Source organism: Aquarana catesbeiana, linkage group LG07 (genome assembly GCF_042186555.1).
Source record: "Aquarana catesbeiana isolate 2022-GZ linkage group LG07, ASM4218655v1, whole genome shotgun sequence".
Taxonomy (NCBI): Eukaryota; Metazoa; Chordata; class Amphibia; order Anura; family Ranidae; genus Aquarana; species Aquarana catesbeiana.
The window spans coordinates 98,019,214-98,040,202 of NC_133330.1; the positions used below are offsets into that span (position 1 = coordinate 98,019,214).

The window sequence follows — 20,989 nt, forward strand, 5'->3', positions numbered from 1 at the left end:
AAACAGGTATGGTGATGACATGGGGGACAGGGTGCAAGGGGGAGCCAGGACCATCAGTGCACTGTCCCCAGCCAGCGGAGCCCCAGTCCTTCCATCAGTGTGACTGTATACCTGCTCATTGTAAGGGGGGAGCCAGGACCATTAGTGCACTGTCCCCAGCCAGCGAGCCCCACTCCTTCCATCAGTGCCGCCCTCGGACACTGTCATACACGGGGCAGAGCGGAGGGTTGGTGGCTGCGACTGAACATTTCCTTGTGTTCAGTGGAGAGGGGGAGGGGTCGCCAATCCCTGTAGCCAATAGGCTTCAGTGTACAATAGAATGTTCTATTTGTACACTGAAGAGAGAAGCCAATTGGCTGTCCCTCTCCCCTGCACTGAACACAAGGGGAAACAACTCTGTGACTGACTCATGGAGGCGATGGCGGCCATTTTTGTGGAGCCGTTGCCGTTTTTTGACAAAAACATTCACGATTTTCTCGGGACAAACCCAAAAATTCGGTAAAACAATCGGGACAAGATTAAATCGGGATGAGGGTCCCAAAATCGGGATTGTCCCGGGAAAATCTGGACTGTTGGCAACTATGTATATATAAATGAATAATGAGAAAGTCTTCAACACTTTTAGAATGCACGAGAGAGGCTTTCACAAAATCTTCCTGCACCAGTCTTTATGAATTCCTTGTAACTAAAGGCAAAACTTTTTTTCTAGTTTTGGATAGAGTAGAGAGTGATTAGAACACTTGCATAGTTGCCAACAGTCCCGATTTTCCTGGGACAATCCCGATTTTTTATCATTTTGTTCCCACAAATAAAGCTTTCTTTTGGTGGTATTTGATCACCTCTGCATTTTTTATTTTTTGCGCAACAAATAAAAAAAGACGAAAATTTTGAAAAAAAACAAGTTTTTATTTTTTTCTGTTAAAATTTTTTGTAAATAAGTACGTTTTCTTCTTCAATGACGGGCACTGATATGGCTGCATTGACGGGCACTGATACAGCGGCACTGATGGGCACCGATGAGGTGGCACCAATGAGGTGGCACTGATGAGGTGGTACTGACGGGCACTGATGATGGGCACTGATAGGCGGCACTGATGGGCACTGATAGGTGGCACTGATGGGCGCTGATAGGTGGCACTGGTATGCGGCACTGATGGGCACTCATAGGTGGCACTGATGGGCACTCATCGGTGGCACTGATGGGCACTCATAGGTGGCATTGATTGGTACTTATGGGTGGCACTGATGGGTACTTATGGATGGCAGTGATAGGTGGCACTGATGGGCACTGATAGGTGGGCACAGATGGGCACTGACAGGTGGCACCGATGGGCACTGACAGGTGGCACTGATGACACTGATTGGTGGCACTGATAAAACTGGTGGCATTGCTGGGCAAAACTGAAACATAATGGTGCCAATCATTGCCAATTTGTGGGCACTGATTGGCACAGATTGGGCACATTGGGCACATGTGGATGGCCATGGGGTACATACCTGGCCATCCACGTGTAGCCCATTCCCTGGTGGTCCTAATGGCGATCCCTGGTGGTCCAGTGTGGTGATCTGAGGGGGGCTGCTCTGATAAACAATCAGCGCAGACCCCCCCTGTCAGGAGAGCCGCCGATCGGCTCTCCTCTACTCGCGTCTGTCAGACGCCAGTGAGGAACAGCCGATCAACGGCTCTTCCTATTGAGATCGTGATCAGCTGTGATTGGACATGGCTGATCACTTGGTAAAGAGCCTCCATCGGAGGTAAAGAGCCACCGATCACTTGGTAAAGAGCCACACCGCTCCACCGATCGCCGTGATGCATGCCCCCGTGGGCACGCAGCGGCATGTTATCCTGCTGGACGTCATATGATGCCCAGTCAGGATAACTGAAAAAATAAACTGTCTGTGTCCAGCTTAACCACTTCCCGCCCGGCCTATAGCAGATTGACGGCCGGGCGGGAAGTGGTTAAGCTGGACACAGACAGTTTATTTTTTCTTGTTCAACCAGCAGACTGAACGAAGAAGAACTAACAGATTCCTCCAACCACACAAGCGAGGTGGACGGAAGAATCTCCCCGCTGGGATATAGTATTCTTGACAGCAGCTCCCACTGCTGTAAGAATGCACTGATTGGAGGCTACAGCCAGTTGGCTACAGCTGCTAATCAACAAAAGTTTCCCAGAACGTCCATTTGAATGATCAATTTCTGTTGAATAGGGAGGGCCACACACAGATGGAAATTCAACCTGTCCCTGCTGAACTGGACAAATTTCAATCCATCTATGCCCAGCTTTACGTTGATTCTTATATGTTCAGTCTTTTTGCTCCCACAGCCATCCCTTCAGCTCAGGATTAGTTTGTGACACGTACCTTGGAGGTGAGCCTGATGTGCAGAGGGAGACCTCTCGTACGGCTCTGGTTCTGGGATCATTGGAGTGGGAACAGTGACCCTCAGAGCACAGCGGAGTAGCAGAGCCTGCAGGGTCCGCTTGACTGAAGATGAAGTCAGCTTTGGCAGAGACAGGAACAGGCTTGATTGCTGCGGATGCAGGAACACTGAGAAGTAGCCGGCAGGTGCGCACAGATGCAGGACTGTAGGCAGATGCACATGGATGCAGGACTTGTAGGCAGATGCACACGGATGCAGGACTTGTAGGCAGATGAACACGGATGCAGGACTTGTAGGCAGATGCACACGGATGCAGAACTTGTAGGCAAGCGCGCAATGGTGCCGGACAGCAGACAGAGGCAGGGTCAGACAAGCCAGGTCACAGCAGCGGATCAATCAGACAGAAGCAGCAGGCAGAGAATGGTCAAGTCCAGGCAGAATCGGCAACAGGAGATCAAACAAACAGGAACACAGAGCAGGTCAAAGGCAAGCCAAGGGGTCAGGACTGGAGACAGCAGCGAGGTCAGGAGAAGCCGGATAACACTGGAGCAGATGCGGGTTCAGGATCGGGTACAGGATTAGCTGCAGATCAGACAGCAAGGATGCATTCTGAAGAGGCCCCTTTTAAGGATCACTGGGCGCCAAAGCTGTGTTAGTGTACACGTGTCTGTGTTCTGCGCACACGCATGCGCATTGGCACACGTCTATTCACTGCTGAATGCCTATGGACTGGAACACGTCCCAAAGGACCCGTGCGCCCGCGGCCAGTTGCAGAGCCATGCGCAGTACGTCCATGACAGTTTGATAGAATGCTGCAGGGGACTTTTCAGGGTTTCTATGGTGTCCGGATCAGTAAAGCCAAAAGTAATGCCGCTCTAGGTGAGTGACCGACTCTCATGTTGTGAACTGGAACCCTGGGTGCTGCACAGCTCATCTGTGAGATTCATTAACATGCACAAATCCGGAATAGTTCCGTGGTGCCCCATCATGGCCAGCACAACCTGTGTGCTTCCCCAGGAAGACACACACACAGGCGACACAAACAAGCTGCAGTATAAGAGGATGTCTGCTCCACCCACCTGATTCTAACCGACAGCTAATATCATCATTCAGCGTTAGCACAGAACTAAAAAAAGATGGGCAATAAAGTTTATTATAGGAAACTAAAAACAAACAACTGGAAAAAGATTTTCAATACATTTTATTGAAATTGGATGGGGTAGGAGAGGCCAGCAAATAATCTCTTAAAATTAGCACGAATGCATAGTGCAAGTGTTCATGGGTCATGTAGTCCCATGCCCCATGGGACTATATGACAAGCTTCCTGACAGGAAGTTTGGGTACTGGTGCAAAAGGAAGACATCATAGGGGGATGTCTGTGGAAAGTAAAAACTTTGGAATCAGTGTAAAATGTCTTTGGCCTAATTGGGCTATGTGGCCATATCAGATCAATGATAGCAGAAGCATCCCTGTCCCTTTTGCACAGTCAGTTGTGGGGCAGGGAATCCCTCGCCCACAACTCATTGGACCAGGAATGACAGATGGCTTCTGAGTGGACACCCAAACCCGGTTCAAACAAAAGCTCATCCCTACTGATCAGCAGCAATAAGATCAAAATAAACCGTTGCTGGTTTGGTAGTCAATCCATGTGGGCAATATTTGTACTGGTTAAAACTAAAGGTGTATGGCTAGCTCAACAAAGAATGATGAAAGAATGATGAAAAAACACAACCTAATGTAAATAATTTCTAAGTTTGTTAAAGTGCTAAAATTGCCTCTAAATGCCACTTGCAGGCAACATACTACACACATACAGGTTCACTTCCTGTAAAAACTCCTGAAAGATACTGTACATATATGCCAATGAATACAATGCATATAATGAATAAATACAACTTTTTGCACAGAATAAAATAAAATATCACTATTGTTTATGATGGACATACAAATGTCAAAAAGTGAAAAAGCATTGTATAGGATATGGTAGTCATATCAAGCATTGCAAAAAAAAGAGTGGTTGCTTTATATAATAGGCCTATTCAAAAGGACATTCCATTAAACAAGATCAGCTAACACTAACACAAAAATGTACTGTATGCTTATAGTGTTCCTTTTAATCTCTCAGAAGACAAGCCCAAAGCCAAAACTGGTTGAGTTGTACCAGTTTCCAGGATATTTAAATAAAGGCCCTGTACCGCTCCCCTATGAAACAGCCTTGAGCACCATTACTGGCAACGTTGTGTCTAGCCACAAGAACAGAGGTGGTATGGTAAGTTGAAAAGATAAAACTCAGCAAGAGTTACTTTTAGTAACAAATACTTTATTGCTATTATTTAACATTTGTTTGGCCAGCCATATATAACAGGAAGAAGTTCCTCATTAAGGAGTTGCTGTTGATTTACTTAAGGTAACCACAAATGTGATATCTGAAATCTGTTAGCAACAGATTCAATCCAGTCCAGTCTTGGGGAGGAAACATTAATCAGACAGATGTCATAGAAATAAATTAATATGGATACATACATTTGTGTAAACACGCACTATGCAAAAGTGTTATTGTGCAGATAATAGAGAAAATTATTCTATCTATCTATCTATCTATCTATCTATCTATCTATCTATCTATCTATCTATCTATCTATCTATCTATCTATCTATCTATCTATCTATCTATCTATCTATCTATCTATCTATCTATCCAAACACACACATAATATACTGTACAATATATCACCATGAACAGGGTTAATGATACTGTCTCAATAAAAACATTATATTTTCTTTAGATTTTGCCTCCAAGGAAGCTCCGGAGGATTCTCAACATCCCCGTGGTCCAGGATATTGTGCTGGACTGCTTCTGGTGGATTTTTCTTCACATGTATAAAGTAAGGTTTGGGTGGTGGGTATATTTTTGTGAAAAAAAAAAAATGACAGCTCACCTGTACTGAAGTAAAACCCCTTAAAAAAATTTTATGAAGTCATGTACTTGTTATACAGCACCTTACAGCTGCAAAAAAAGCCTTGATAGGTTTCACATTACAGAGTTTAAAGTCTTCTGATGTTCTACTACGGACGACTTTAAACACTGTAATGTCAAATCTATCAAGGCTTTTTTTTTGCAGCTGTAAGGTGCTTACTAAATAAAGTTTTCCAGTGCTCTACTCCAATTTATGGACTCTATCTATGCGTTTGTATCAATGTACAGCTGGGCAAAGCTGGTAAGTCAAAAATAAGAGTAGTGTGGATGCAAGCTGATCCCCTGATGGCAGCAGTGTTTGTTTATGTACACTCAGTCAGACTAGGATGTAAAAATGTCAACTAATAGCTAAAAAAAAGAAAATTACTGTTATGTTATTTCTGAGCTATGAAATGATGCTCATATATTTGTGTTGATATTTAAAGTGATTATAAAAGATCGTTTAACCACTTGCCTACCAAGCACTAACACCCCCTTCCTGCCCAGGCCATTTTTCAGCTTTCAGCGCTGTCACACTTTGAATGACAATTGCGCAGCCATGCTACACTGCACCCAAACAAATTTTTTATCATTTTCTTCACACAAATAGAGATTTCTTTTAGTGGTATTTAACCCTTTCATGACTAAGCCTATTTTTGAAATTTGGTGTTTACAAGTTAAAATCCATATTTTTTGCTAGAAAATTACTTAGAACCCCCAAACATTATATATATTTTTTTAGCAGAGAATCTAGAGAATAAAATGGAGATTGTTGCAATATTTTATATCACACGGTATTTGTGCAGCGGTGTTTTAAACGCAAAGTTTTGGAAAAGGGACACTTCCACGAATTTTAAAAAATCCAAACAGTAAAGTTACCCCAATTTTTTTGTATAATGTGAAAGATGATGTTACGCCGAGTAAATAGATACCAAACATGTCAGGCTTTATAATTGCGCGCACTCGTGGAATGGCAACAAACTATGGTAGCTATGAATTTCCATAGGCAACGCTTTAAATTTTTTTTTTACGGTTACCAGGTTAGAGTTACAGAGGAGGTCTAGGGCTAGAATTATTGCTAAATTCTAAAAGACCCCCCATCCCTCCTTTACACTTCAAAGTATTCAGATCGCCGAAAACGGTGATTCTGAATACTGTGTATTTTTTAAAATTCGGCGCCATTGGCAGCCGAGTAAACGGGAAGTGACGTCATGACGTCGCTTCTGCGTTTACATTGAGAAGGCTGGAACGAAGCCGCCCACAGCTTCGTTCCAGCCCGCCCACAGCCGCCGGAGGCAGACGATTGGACACCGGGCCTCCTGATCGCACTGGAGGCCCGGTAAGAGCGGCGGGAGGCGGCGGGAGGGGGGGGATGTCTCCTCTGGTATAACAGCCGAGTGGCTTTTAGCCGCATCGGTTGTTATATACTGGTAGCCGATCGCCCGCTCTAAACAACGGTACCGGGATGATGCCTGCAGCTGCGGCCATCATCCCGGTATAACCCCCGAAAGCCGAGTACGCAGATGTGCGTACGGTCGGGGGGAAGGGGTTAATCACTGCAGGGTTTTTTATTTTTTACCAAAAAAAAAAAAATTTGAAAAAAAAAAATGTTCTTTACTTTTTTTCTGTCAGTAAATTTTGTAACTAAGTAATTTATCACCTTCACTGATGTGCACTGATGAGGCGGCACTAATGGGCACTGATAGGCTGAACTGTTGGGCATTGATGAGGTGGCACTTATGGGCATTGAAGAGGCGGCACTTATGGGCACTGATTAGGTGGCACTGATGAGGAGGCACAAATATGCCACACTTTTGGGCACTGATAGGTGGCACTGATATGTGGCACTGATGAGCACTGATAGGCGGCACTTATGGGCACTGTTAGGTGACACTGGTGGGGACTAATAGGTGGCACTGGTAGGCACTGATAGGCGGCACGGATGGGCGGTACTGATGGGCACTGATGGGCATTGATGGGTGGCACTGATGGGCGACACTGATAGGCATTGATTGACAGCAGTGATGGGCATTGATGGGCAGCACTGATAGGTGGCACTGATTGCCAGCGCTGACTGGCATCGCTAATGGGCACTAATTGGTGGCACTTGTGGGCAGTGGTGGGCACTGATTGCTGCCACTGGCGGGCACTGATAGCTGGCATTGGTGGACAATTGGTGGGCACTGATTGGTGACACTTTTTTCTTTATTGTAATCAGGGCACTGATGATCAGTGCCCTGATTACATTTCTGCATATCCCCCTGTGAGGAGATGCCGCTGATCGGCTCTCCTCTCCTCACACTCTGTCAGTGTGAGGCAAGGAGAGCCGATTACCGGCACTTCCTTGTTTACGTGTGACCGGCTGTGATTGGACACAGCCGATCACATGGTTAAAGACCACAGATGCAGCTCCTTACAGAATTTTGGTCGCGCCGTGTCCTAGCAACGTGGCGCGGCCCCCGCGGCCGCTCTGTGACGCCGTCATATGACGGCGTCCCAGAATGAGAGCTGCACCGCTCCGCCATCATTTGACGGTGGGCGGGCAGCAAGCAGTTAAAAATATATATATATACTTACCCCTACTGTGCATCTCGTTTTGCACAGAGTGGCCTCAAACATCCTCTTCTGGGGTCCCCTGGCGGCTCTCGCAGCTCCTCCCCGCATCAGATAACCCGCTAGGAGAAGTGCTGTCCCGAAGGGGTTACCTTGCAGGCGCGCTCCCGAGTGCAGCATTTGCATCCATAGACATGAATGCCAGACTCGGCCCCGCCCCTGGCTCTTGCGTCATTGGATTTGATTGACAGCAGCGGGAGCCAATGGCTGCGTTGCTATCAATCTATCCAATCAAGAGATGGGACCGCGCGGAGAGAGGGAGAGCGCGTCCCCAGCGACAGAAATACGGGGCTCAGGTAAGTAAAACAGGGGGGCTGGGGGGGCTGGTGACTGCTAGGTGTTTTTTCACCTTAATGCATAGGATACATTAAAGTGAAAAAAACACGAGGGTTTACAACTCCTTTAAAACCCAGTTGAACTATCGGTCTATATCAGCTGAATATACACTGTATTAAAAAAAAAGTATTGGGACACACATGAACTTTAATGGCATCTCAGTCTTAGTCCATAGGGTTCAATATTAAGTTGGCCCACCCTTTGTAGCCATAACAGCTTCAACTATTCTGGGAAGGCTGTCCACAAGCTTTAGGAGTGTATCTATGGGAATGCTTGACCATTCTTCCAGAAGCGCATTTGTGAGGTCAGGCACTGATGTTGAACGAGAAGGCCTGGCTCGCAGTCTCCGCTCTAATTCATCCCAAAGGTGTTCTATCAGGTAAGGTCAGGACTCTGTGCAGGCCAGTCAAGTTTCTCCACCCCAAACTCGCTTATCCATGTCTTTATGGACCTTGCTTTGTGCACTGGTTCGCAGTCATGTTGGAACAGGAAGGGGCCATCCCCAAACTGTTACCACAAAGTTGGGAGCATGAAATTGTCCAAAATGTCTTGGTATGCTGATGCCTTAAGAGTTCCCTTCCCTGGAACTAAGGGGCCAAGCCCAGTCCCTGAAAAACAACCCCACACCATAATCCCCCCTCCGCCAAATGATTTGGACCAGTGCACAAAGCAAGGTGTCCCAATACGTTTGGTTATATAGTGTATTTGCATGTGCATCAAAACAAAAGGTGTGCAAAATCTTAACGTTCATATTCTTCAAAAAGCAGCCACAGCCTGAGAAGGAAAGCCTGACCACTGCCAGCATGCTGCGAAGAAGGACCCTTGCTTTTTGTCTGGAAGCAGTGGTCTGGGGTTCCCTCTATGGAAACAAAGCTACAGCTCTATAATCAAAAGAAAGGATGAGCTTTGATTACAGAGCTATAGGCCTGACTCAGCAGGAGGTGTGTTGTGCCTCTGCAGAAAGACCACTGCTTCCATATAGAGATCAAAGGTTTTCTATACAAGCCTTTCAGGCTGCGGCTCCTTTCTAAACAAAACTAGATGTAAGACTTTGCATACCTTTTGTTTTGAAGCACCTGAAAATGTATTTAGCTGATTAAAATTTAAATTTTAGTTAGACTCTAAGGTATATCTAACGCCAACATTTTTTCTTTTAGCTTTGGATGAAAGGGTCAGGGTTTAATTACTGTATATGTCCCTATTGGGAAAATTTACCCCTCTCTTTGTCCTGGTGACCAATGTCAAATCTAAGATTTTGTAGCGGTCATTGGAAAGAAAAAGTGACACCTGTTCTGGTGACAATTGTTTCCAGTTCCCCTTTCTTTGAAGAGATTTCCTCTAAAAACCAAATAAGTTTATCTTGGTCTCATCAGACCACAGGACATGGTTCCAGTAATCCATGTCCTTAGTCTGCTTGTCTTCAGTAAACTGTTTGCACTCACACTACTATGCTTGACTGTAGGCAAGACACACTTGTCTTTGTACTCCTCACCTGGTTGCCGCCACATGCTTGACACCATCTGAAACAAATAAGTTTATCTTGGTCTCATCAGACCACAGGACATGGTTCCAATAATCCATCTTTGTCCTTAGTCTGCTTGTGTTCAGCAAACAGTTTGTGGGCTTTCTTGTGCACCATCTTTAGAAGAGTCTTTCTTCGGGGACGACAGCCATGCAGTCCAATTTGGTCTGAGTATGGTCTGAGCACTGACAGGCTGACCCCCCACCACTTCAACCTCTGCAGCAATGCTGGCAGCACTCATATGTCTATTTCACAAAGACAACCTCTGGATATGACGCTGAGCGCGTGCACTCAACTTCTTTGGTCGACCATAGCGAGGCTAGTTCTGAGTGGAACCTGTTCTGTTAAACCACTGTATGGTCTTGGCCACCATGCTGCAGCTCAGTTTCAGGGCAATCTTCTTATAGCCTAGGCCATATTTATGTAGAGCAACAATTCTTTTTTCAGATCCTCAGAGAGTTCTTTGCCATGAGGGGCCATGTTAAACTTCCAGTGACCAGTATGAGAGATTGAGAGCGATAACACCAAATTTAACACACCTGCTCCCCATTCACACCCGAGACCTTGTAACACTAACGAGTCACATGACCCTGGGGAGGGAAAATGGCTAATTGGGCCCAATTTGGACATTTTCACTTAGAGGTGTACTCATTTTTGTTGCCAGTGGTTTAGACATTAATGGCTGTGTGTTGAGTTATTTTGAGGGGACAGCAAACTTACACTGTTATACAAGCTGTACAGTCACTACTTTACATTGTAGCAAAGTGTAATTTCTTCAGTTTTGTCACATAAAATTATATATAAAATATTTACATATATGTGAGGGGTGTACTCACTTTTGTGAGATACTGTATATATATATATATATATATATATATATACACAAACACATGAATATATATATATATATATAAATATATATATATATATATATATTTACTTAGTTATCACATTTATAAAAACATGTAATTACATTCCATAATATCACAATATCATGCATGCAGCCCACCCACTTTTACACTGATCTCAGTCCTAATAGACTGCCGCCGCTGCCAAGGAGACAGACGCCAGACCAGCGCTGTCAATAGTAGGGGCAGGACAGCAAGAGGGGGCTCGGGAACCCCACAGTGGCAGAACACCAGGGCCCGGTTGCAAGTGCAACCTGTGCAACCCTGGTAGTTCTCCCACTGCTTTGGACCCTTATATTTTCCTGGTGTGCTGGTGACATACCTCTTGTTTTCTGCCACCCTGAAGTGCCCCAATACAGTAGGAAGGGGGCTCACTGCAAAACATGCAAAAGGGGTCTCGTTGCAGGATCATAATAAAGGGCCCCACAACAGAAGTAAAGGGCCCCAGGATATATATATATAATTGCATTTTATAGTTGGCCCCCCTACTTTTGTCCCTGTCCCCCCATGTGCCCCCCCTAAATATGAAAGCTGGAGACGCCACTGGCCACCATCATGTTTCACTGTGGGGATGGTGTTCTTTGGGTGATGTGATGTGTTGGGTTTGCGCCAGACATAGTGTTTTCTTTGATGGCCAAAAAGTTCAATTTTAGTCTCATCAGACCAGAGCACCTTCCTCCATACATTTTGGGAGTCTCCCACATGCCTTTTTGCAAACTCAAAACATGCCATTTTGTTTTTTGTTGAAAGTAATGGCTTTCTTCTGGCCACTCTGCCATAAACTCTAACTAATTCTATGGAGCGTACGACTTATTGTTGTCCTATGTACAGATACTCCAGTCTCTGCTGTGGAACTCTGCAGCTCCTCCAGGGTTACCTTAGATCTCTGTGCTGCCTCTCTGATTAATGCCCTCCTTGCCCGGTCTGTGAGTTTTGGTGTGCAGCCGTCTCTTGGCAGGTTTGCTGTTGTGCCATGTTCTTTCAGTTTGGTTATGACATAATGTGGAAATATCTGTGACATAATGTGGAAATAAAATACAAAGGATCCAAAGGAATACTGACTCCAGTATTCCACAATTGGAAAGAACACACTGTTAGCTTTCCAGAAATGCAGAAGGTCTGAATGCGCTTAAGAAATTGCCGCACCCAATGGTGGATATCTGGAGAGCCTTCCAAGGATTAAGTTGCTGAGAACGTAATCTGCTGGAGGGATCTCCAGATATAATGGATAATTGACTTGCATCTTTTTATATCAGGCTACCTCTGATCCATCACGTAGGTTGTGAAACATGGAAAAGCATTCAGTCCTTTCCATTTTTCCTCTCAAACATGGACAGACTTAGAGGTGAGCGGATGTAAACCAATGCAAGCCCTTTTACATCTGCATGCCTAAGGATTACACTGAGCTGTCCATCAAGTCCACCTCAAAAACTGACAGGCGGACCTAATCAGAAAGCTCACTTAGTCAGCCCCTGGCTTTTTACATGTCTTGGCTACTTCGTTGGTACACTTATTTGATTAAATTTGAGTATACACCTCCCCTGGGGTTTTACCCATGAAATGTCAATGCCCTATACTGTATACTGTCCATACAGAACCCTCTGTCTGCTATCCTTGCCATCTTTTGCCCTCCAACCTTTTATGCTGGAATAAGATTGTGGTATGATCTGTTAAAGAAAAATTACTGTTTTATTGTAGATACACTTTATGAAATTACTAGTTACTAAATTCTGGCCATATCATTTCAAGAGATTCTGTTTTCCTTCACTACTTGAAAAGTTTAGAGCTCTTTTATCATTGATCACATAGTACGTTTCCAGATTCTGCTGCAATTAGTTTGGTAATGCCATCAAGTGAAACCACTTTGTTATTTAAACCCCAATAGAAAAATTGGTTCATCCTAAAACAATAGAAATATCACAAGAGTATCTACACCAGGGATCTCAAACTGGCGGCCCTCCAGCTGTTGCGGAACTACAAGTCCCATCACGCCTCTGCCTGTGGGAGTCATGCTTGTAACTGTCAGCCTTGCAATGCCTCATGGGACTTGTAGTTTTGCAACAGCTGGAGGGCCACCAGTTTGAGACCCCTGATCTACACCTTCATGCCAGTATACACACCACGCATGTCATCCTCAACAGCTCAAATTCCTATATAAAGCCATGGATTAAAATTCGGCCAATTCAGCAGGGATTCTGTCCATGTATGGTCAGGCTGATTGTACACAAGTCGATCCATCTATTAACTTGGATACAACCAGCCAGGCAGATTTTTCCGCTGCCGCTGGCAGCAATTTACTGCCAGTGGCTATAGCCAGATAACTTACTGTAAAGGATTGTTATTGGACTCCAGATCTCTCCTCAAACTTTTGCTTACGAGTTAAGCATCCCATAGATCGCTTGATTTTCTTTCCTTCCACAACACGTGGAAGGAAAGAAAATTGTTTGATTCCCCCATCAACACTGACTGAATGCCTCCCGCAGCGCTATTGTATTCTGCCAGCCGTGAAGAGGATGGGGGAATCCTCCCTGCTCTTTCTTTGTATTCTGACAGTGGAGGTCTCTATAACCTGCAGTGTTGATCAAGTGGAAATTTTCCAACAGGGTGGCTAAACAGAGGTCGATTAGTAGATTTACTTCTGTTCAACCACAGTGCCCATACATGGATTAAAATTTGGCAGGTTTAGCAGGAACCGTACACATTTCAATCTGTGTATGGTCAGCTTTAGTTATAGACACGATCGGACTTTACGGCATACTTGGTCCGGCGATCTTTTTGACGGACTTTGTAGCGTAGGTGCGCCGGACTTAAAAACGGACGGACTTGGACACACATGATAACTCCAAAAGTCCGATGGTTTTGAACGCGGTGACGTACAGCACGTACGACGGGACTAGAAAAAGGAAGTTCAAGCCCCACTACGCCACCCTTTGGACTCCTTCTGCTAATCTCGTGTTTATCTCGTGTTAGTAGAAGTTTGTTTAGAGACGATTTGCGCTTTTCACACTTCAGCTTATTTCGATCGTTTTCTGCGGTTCAGTTTGTGCTTGTGAGGTTTGTATCTGCTTTTCAGTGCGTGTTGGTCAGTTCGTAACTTGCCTAGCAGGCCGTTCTGGTCCGCTCATCCTGATTTTCAGGTCGCTCTTCATAGGCCTTGCTGTTCTACAGTGCGTTTGTTCTAAGTTTGTTTGTTTGACCAGCCGACCGTTTTGAAGCCATGTTGCGTGGACGTACTCGTTCTCGAGTTCGTGCTGCATGGGGACTTGGTGTTGGGGTTAATACTTTGACCCGAGTCCAGTCCATGAACAGGGCGAGGAGGAGTTCATGGATGAAGAATTGGTTGCGCCGGCGTGACCAATTCTCGCACATGCCTTTGCTCCCTGAGATCCGTGAGAATAATCCTGATGATTTCAGGAATTATCTCATGATGACGGACCCCGTTTTTGAACATCTGCTGGCTATGCTGACCCCCTATATCAGCAGGCAGGATACCTGCATGAGGCAAGCCATCACTGCGGAGCAGAGGCTAGTTGCCACTTTACGTTACTTGTCGACTGGAAGAAGTCTTCAGGACTTGAAGTTCTCGACAGGCATCTCCCCCCAGGCTCTGGGGATCATAATCCCAGAGACCTGTTCTGCTATTATTCAGGTCCTGCGGGAGGACTATATGAAGGTAAGTTTTTTCCTTTAACATTACATGATATGTATTTAATGTTTGCTAATGTATTGTCTAAATGTCCTCGTTACCTAAATACCATGTTTGGAATATGCTGTGAATGTCCCCTTTATCTTCATGCATGCCTGTTTTTTTACATTAATCATTTTTTTGCCCTACATGCATATTTACCTTCAATAACCTCCCCAACATGCAATCCTGGGTCCATTTATACCTGTAGCCTATAGTCCCTTGAACAATGTATATTGTCAGCTCCATTGTACTGTTTTACCCTCCCCCACCCCCTCAAATGTTAGCAACTGTCAGGTGTGTTCTTGGCCCCAATTAGAACCCCTCCCCCACCCCCTCAAATGTTAGCAACTTGTTCTTGGCCCCAATTAGAACCCCTCCCCCTACCCCTCAAATGTTAGCAACTGTCAGGTGCATTCTTGGCCCTAATTAGAACCCCTCCCCCACCCCCACAAATGTTAGCAACTGTCAGGTGTATTCTTGGCCCCAATTAGAACCCCTCCCCCACCCCTTCAAATGTTAGCAACTGTCAGGTATGTTCTTGGCCCCAATTAGAACCTCTACCCCCACAAATAAATTGATCAATGGTCCATCAGAGGGGGTGAGTAATCTTATAAGTGGGCCTTATGTTTATATTTTTTGGGATAAAAATAACACATATTAATAATGTTCGACTGCTGTTGTTCAATAATGTTTTTGTGTAATCTGATATCCAAGTTATGTTTAAAAGTACTTATATTTTTTTTTTTATTGTTTGACTCCACAGTTTCCTTCAAACACACAGGAATGGCAGACTGTGGCCTCCCAGTTCGCTGAGCGTTGGGACTTTCCCAACTGTGTCGGGGTGATCAATGGGAAGCATGTCCGCATTATGCCACCACCCCATTCGGGGGCTTATTTCTACAACCATAAGGGGTTCCATAGTGTAGCTTTGATGGCGGTGGTCTCAGCACAATTGGATTTTCTGTTCGTGGACGTGGGGAAGAACGGCCAGATGTCTGACGGAGGAGTCTTTGCACAGACCGAGCTGTGCCAGCATCTCCAGACTGGTGGCCTGGGATTGCCACCTGATGACCACAATGTGGATGGACTCATCTCAGTTTTATTCGCTGATGAAGCGTTTGCTCTTGGCGAGCACTTAATGAGGCAGTTCCCCCAAAGGACACTCACCCCTGAGAGGAGGGTATTTAATTACCGGCTGGCCAGAGCAAGAAGAGTTGTGGAGAATGCCTTTGGGATTCTGGCCAGCCGGTTCCGTTTGTTCCTCTCTGCAATCAATCTGGCAGAATACAAGATTAATTATGTGATCCTGGCTTGCTGCATTCTGCATAATTTCTTGAGACGTCTTTCTTTGACATATATAACTTCTGTTGGGCCTGAGGCCGGACTTGGTGTTGAAGAACCACTCACAGGCCTGGAAAGTGGCCGTATTGGTTTGGCCCCCCAAACCGCCCGTCAAGTGCGTGACAAATATGTCAATTATTTTAATGGTCGGGGGGCCATTGCGATGCCACAAGAGCTTTAATATTTTAATTAAAAAAAAAATTTTTGGCAACAATCTCTTGTTTTGATTCTTGTTTGCATTTAGTTTTGTCTGTCTCCTAGTGCACTTGTAGTGGCAAGTGCATTTCCCTTTAGTTAATAAGGCCCTTTGTCACTGTAACCACACAAAAAAATAACAAACCGTTATTGATAAATAATAAGCCACACACATTGTAGTAGTAAAAACATTTTACTGTGTGCACATTGAAAGGTGCATTTTGTTTGAACGTGGTTTTTTTTTTGGTAACAATATATATTATTTTTTTTTTGGTTTAGGCATATTTGTATAAAATATACATTGTTTACAAAATTTGGCTTGACAACAGGGTTTTTAAAAACATAATAAGCAAAAATAACAGGAACTTACAAAGTTCAACATGCTAATAACGGTGCTGGTGATGTCACCCATGTAAACAAAAAATTTGGCAGATGCTCACAATTTGGGATTAAAAAAGGTTCAAGTCAACATGTGCTATCTCCCATCATGGGGGAGCAATGGACGTGTTTTGTGTGTGCAATCCCTTTGTTCCTCTCACAAAATAACATTATTCTGATGAAGGGGTTGCAAACACAAAACAAGTACATTGATATCCCCTGATGGAAGATAGCACATGATGATACACCGTGTGCATCTGCTAAATTTTTGCATTATAGTATTTATCAAGTAAAAACATTTTTTAAAAATAAAACTTGACAATGAAATGAAGAACATGATTGATGTTTTTAGGCCAAAAGTTATTAGATTCTGCCCAAAACATCAATCATGTTCTTCATTTCCTGTTGAATGCTCTCCAGCCGATTTCTCATGCTGTCAATTTGGTCACGCATTCTATCAATTTGGCCATTCCACACCATTATCTGCCCAATGGGTCTTTGTGCACCGTCTGTGCTAATCGGCTCTGCCGCTTGGCCTTCCACAACCTGAACATCACCTAAAATTTGTGATAAAAAAAAAATGGTAAAATATGCACGCCTAAATAGATTAACTTAAGCTGGGGTGTCAGTCACTCACTTGGTGGGGTGGAAATATCGCACACTTCCTCCACCTCTCCTTCCTCCAGCTCGTCGGGTGGGCGTGGTCTTGGGCTGGGGCTTGGGGTAATTTCAGCTGCAGGCTGGTGACTTGGGGGGGTCCTGGGATCCTTGGACTGTTTTCTGAGTCTTTTCTCCCCTATGAGAATAAAACAAAAGGTATAGTTAAAACACAGTGATATTTCAGTCTTGAAAAACAAATAAGAAACGTTGGTTCGAAGTCGTGGACAATTGTCATTTTGTTGCCCCAAAAATTTGGGAGACAGGATTAAAATTCACTCTGCCCAAAAATGCTAAAAAAATACACATTTTCATGCAAGTTTCACAGATGCAGACACCTCAAGTATCCCCTGGAGCCCCTATGTGTATTACCCCCAAAAATTGACTCTGGTGTCACATAGTACACTAGTGCTCGTGAGCCCAGATGTGGAAACAGCTGCTGTGTCCTGTCCTTACATTACACCAAATCATTTTTGAAGAAGCATTATAGTTTCAAACATATCTACACAACATGACCACATTTTTGGAATATGACAAATTAGCAAGACCTAAATGTATGTCCAACCCTGTACCATCGTATTTGGCGCAAAAAAAATTACATTTTCTTCGTATCATATGTATTTTCAAAAGAACGGTCTTTACGAACGATGCTGTATAAACGAAAAGCATATGGATCAACATGCAAGTTAAGTATCTCATTAAGATCACACAACAAGTACGTACTTTTTTTAAGCAGCTTTTTTATTTGCCAATATTGTTCAGGCTCCCTACTTTTGAGGTCAGACCACCGCTTCCTCAATTGTTCTTTAGCCTGTTTAGTGCCAAATTTTTGTTCAAGAGCCGTGAGAACTGAGGACATTATTTTGTCCTTCCGCATATTGGGTCGGGTGTACGGTCCTTTTTTGCCCTCATAGTCCTCACTTCTCAATATGGACACCATCTCCACCATCTCTTCAAAGGCCATGTTGGTGGCCTTATATCTCCTCCTGGATCTGGATGGTTGTGGCTCCGGGCTTTCCTCCGCGCTACTTGCAGATAATCTCTCCGCCATCTTTCTCTATATACTGCCACTGCGCAACGAAGAGTGAAGGGGCGGAGACAAATCGGAATAAAGAACGTCAGGGGCAGGCGACGCAGGCGTAGCATGACACATGTGCAGTGTATATAAAGCTATTACGCTGGCCTACGTATGTCCGAGCGGAAGTAGCGAGCCTCAGTAACGAAGGTAGGATTAAACGTGGGTGTGTGTTTGGTGAATGTGTTTGGTGTGTGTGTGTGTATGTGTGTATATGTGTACCCTAGATTCAACCAAAAATAATACTGGGAGTTTGGACTGACATTACATTTTTTATCTTGTGTCTTGTCTTTCAGCAAAAATTAATCCCTTTAAGGATGAAGAATTTATGACCCATTTCATTGATTTGTATCATGAAAAAAGAAACCTGTGGGAGGTCAAGCACCCATTATATTTGAATAGAGATGCAAGGAAGGCAACACTGGGCACACTTTTGGAATTTGTGAAGACTCGAGTCCCCCAGGCAGACCTTAAGTTTCTGGACAGTAAAATTGGTATCTTGCGCAACATGTACAGGCGGGAACACAAGAAGATCCAGGAGTCGCACAGATCCAGAGCAGCAGCAGACCAGGTTTATGTCCCCAAGCTGTGGTACTACCAAAAACTGCGATTTCTGGATGACCAGACAGAAACAAGGCAATCACTTTCGACCCTTCCCTCCAGCCTTCCCTCCACCCTTCTCTACAGCCTTCCCTCCACCCTTCCCTCCAGCCTTCCCTCCACCTCCACTCTTCCCTCCACCCCAGCTGAGGAGTCCCATGAAGAACTGGGCCCTTTCATCCTTGATGAAGTGGATGCGCCCAGCTTCAGCCAGGTATACTTTTTTGGTGAATTTGGGATTGTGTAAATATTAATGATGATAACCTAAAAAAAATTGAACTGCTTCACCAAAAATTAAAAATTCATCACAATTATTAATATGTAGACATATCACTAGACAGTAGTGGCCAAAAATATACTTCAAATATTGGTGAGCAGCTAGAATAATGGTGGGGTCAAAAAGATAGCCTTTACTGTTTGTTTAAAATTATATTTGCAAGTCATGAGCTGAAAATTGTGTGTGATTGCATAACCCTAAATTAAAACTACTGGTATGTCCCTTTTTTTTACCCAGGATGAGCTCAGCCAGGAGGAGGCCGTGCCCAGAGGTATACAGGAGGAGGCCTTGCCCAGTGGGAGAGAGGAGGAGGCCGTGGCTGGGCCCAGTAGAAGCCTCACGGAATGTCAGGTGCCTCCCCTCTGCATTAGCACAAAAAGGCCCAGGAAGATGACCCGAACTGAGGAGGAATCACTAGCCCTCATTCGGGAAGCCAGCCAAATCCTCAGCACACCACCCAATGCAGAAGAGGCGTATGGAACCTATATGGCCACCAGATTGCTGGAACTCGAAAAGGGGCAATGCCTCCTCTGTGAGGGTCTTATTTTTCAAGCCTATCAGAAGGGCTTGAGAGGGGAGCTTACTGCAAAAACATATATAGCAGATGAAGCCACTCCTCCTGCTTCTACTCCTCCTCCTCCTCCTCCTCCTCCTGCCCCAAGTACACCACCAGAGGCACAGCCTCCAAGGAAGGCTGCAGAGAAGCGTGGAGGGAAGGCTGCAGGGCAGCGTGCAGGGAAGGCTCCACGGAAGAGTCGAAGGTGATTGCCTGGCTTCTGTCTGGTCTGACGTCGGACTGTGCTCCCTAGTCGCAAGATACCAATTTTATTGTCCTAAAACTTGATGTGTGTGTCCTGGGGGACAAAAGGCTTCACACATTCCAAAAGTGTCTCCAGTGTTGTCTTCCTCATTTCTGTTTTGACCAAAATAAATGTATCTTTTCGTTACCTTACATTATTGACTATGTGTTTTGATTCAAAAAGGACATTTGGTTTGTGAGTAGGCAGGTACAGGTCAAAAAGACTATGTGGGTTATTTACAAAAGGCTAAATCATTTGGCTATTCAAGTGCAAAATACTAGTGCAAAATGCACTTTATAAATTGCACTGCAAGTGCACTTGTTGGAGGTGCAGTCGCTGTAAATCTGAGGGGAAAATCTAAATGAGGGGAAGCTCTGCTAATTTTATCATACAATCATGTGCAAGAGAAATGTTTTTTTTTTTTTTGGTGTTCCTTGCATGTGCCCCTCGGATCCACAGCGAATGCACTTCCAATGCTCTTTCAGTGCAATTCCAAGTACAATTTGTACTTGTAGTGAAAAATGAATTTGCCTTTTGAAAATAACCCCCCTATGTCTAATTAACAAGGGACACCAACCTCATTAAGGTTCATTAAAACAATAAAAATTATTAAGGTTATTGTGGTAACTAGAAACCCAAAAAAAAAATTTTGAATAAAATAATCTTTTGGATCATTTAGAACACATTGTAAAATAGATATTGTTTAAATCTCAAAAAAAAATAAAAAATGAGTCCAAAAAATAATTTTCTACTTTAGTTCTGGAGATCTGACATTTAAAAAATATCATATTAGCCATGGCATGAGGATAGATCATGAAGAAAGTTGTTTGTGAGAAATCTGTGTGAATATAAGCAGCAAAACAACTTCATTCCTCTCGCATTATAAAGAAAAAAAGAATGCGCTGTATTAAAAGATCACAGAAGAGGAATGTGCTAGCTTCAATACGAAGGCTAGTTTTACCAGACCGAGCGCTTCCGTCTTGTACTTGCTTCAGAGCATGCGTCAGTTTGGGTCCGTCGGACTAGCACACAGACGACCGGTTTGTACGCTAGAAAGCAGTTTCCATCGGACAGATTGGAAACATGTTTCAAATCTAAGTCCGTCAAACTTTTGAGAGAACAAAGTCCGCTGGAGCCCACACACGATCGTATTGTCCGACGAAATCCGGTACGCCGGACCAAGTATGCCGTAAAGTCCTATCGTGTGTACGCAGCATAAGGCTTCAAATGAAACATGCTAGCGTTCTGCTGGATTTGTTT

At 44.3% G+C, this 20,989-nt stretch overlaps 1 protein-coding gene across 2 annotated transcripts in view; it reads left to right on the forward strand.

Annotated features, from left to right (window-relative positions):
• The window catches only part of FAM227A (family with sequence similarity 227 member A), an 80,562-nt gene that overhangs the window by 38,240 nt on the left and 21,333 nt on the right, over positions 1 to 20,989 (forward strand). The window contains exons 6-7 of one of the 2 annotated variants that reach the window (XM_073592527.1): positions 4,509 to 4,652; positions 5,170 to 5,268. The exons of the other annotated variant lie outside the window; for it this stretch is intronic. Of the exons in view, the coding sequence (XP_073448628.1) occupies positions 4,509 to 4,652; positions 5,170 to 5,268 (243 nt within the window). The remainder of the gene's footprint in view (positions 1 to 4,508; positions 4,653 to 5,169; positions 5,269 to 20,989) is intronic. 2 annotated transcript variants of the gene reach the window in all.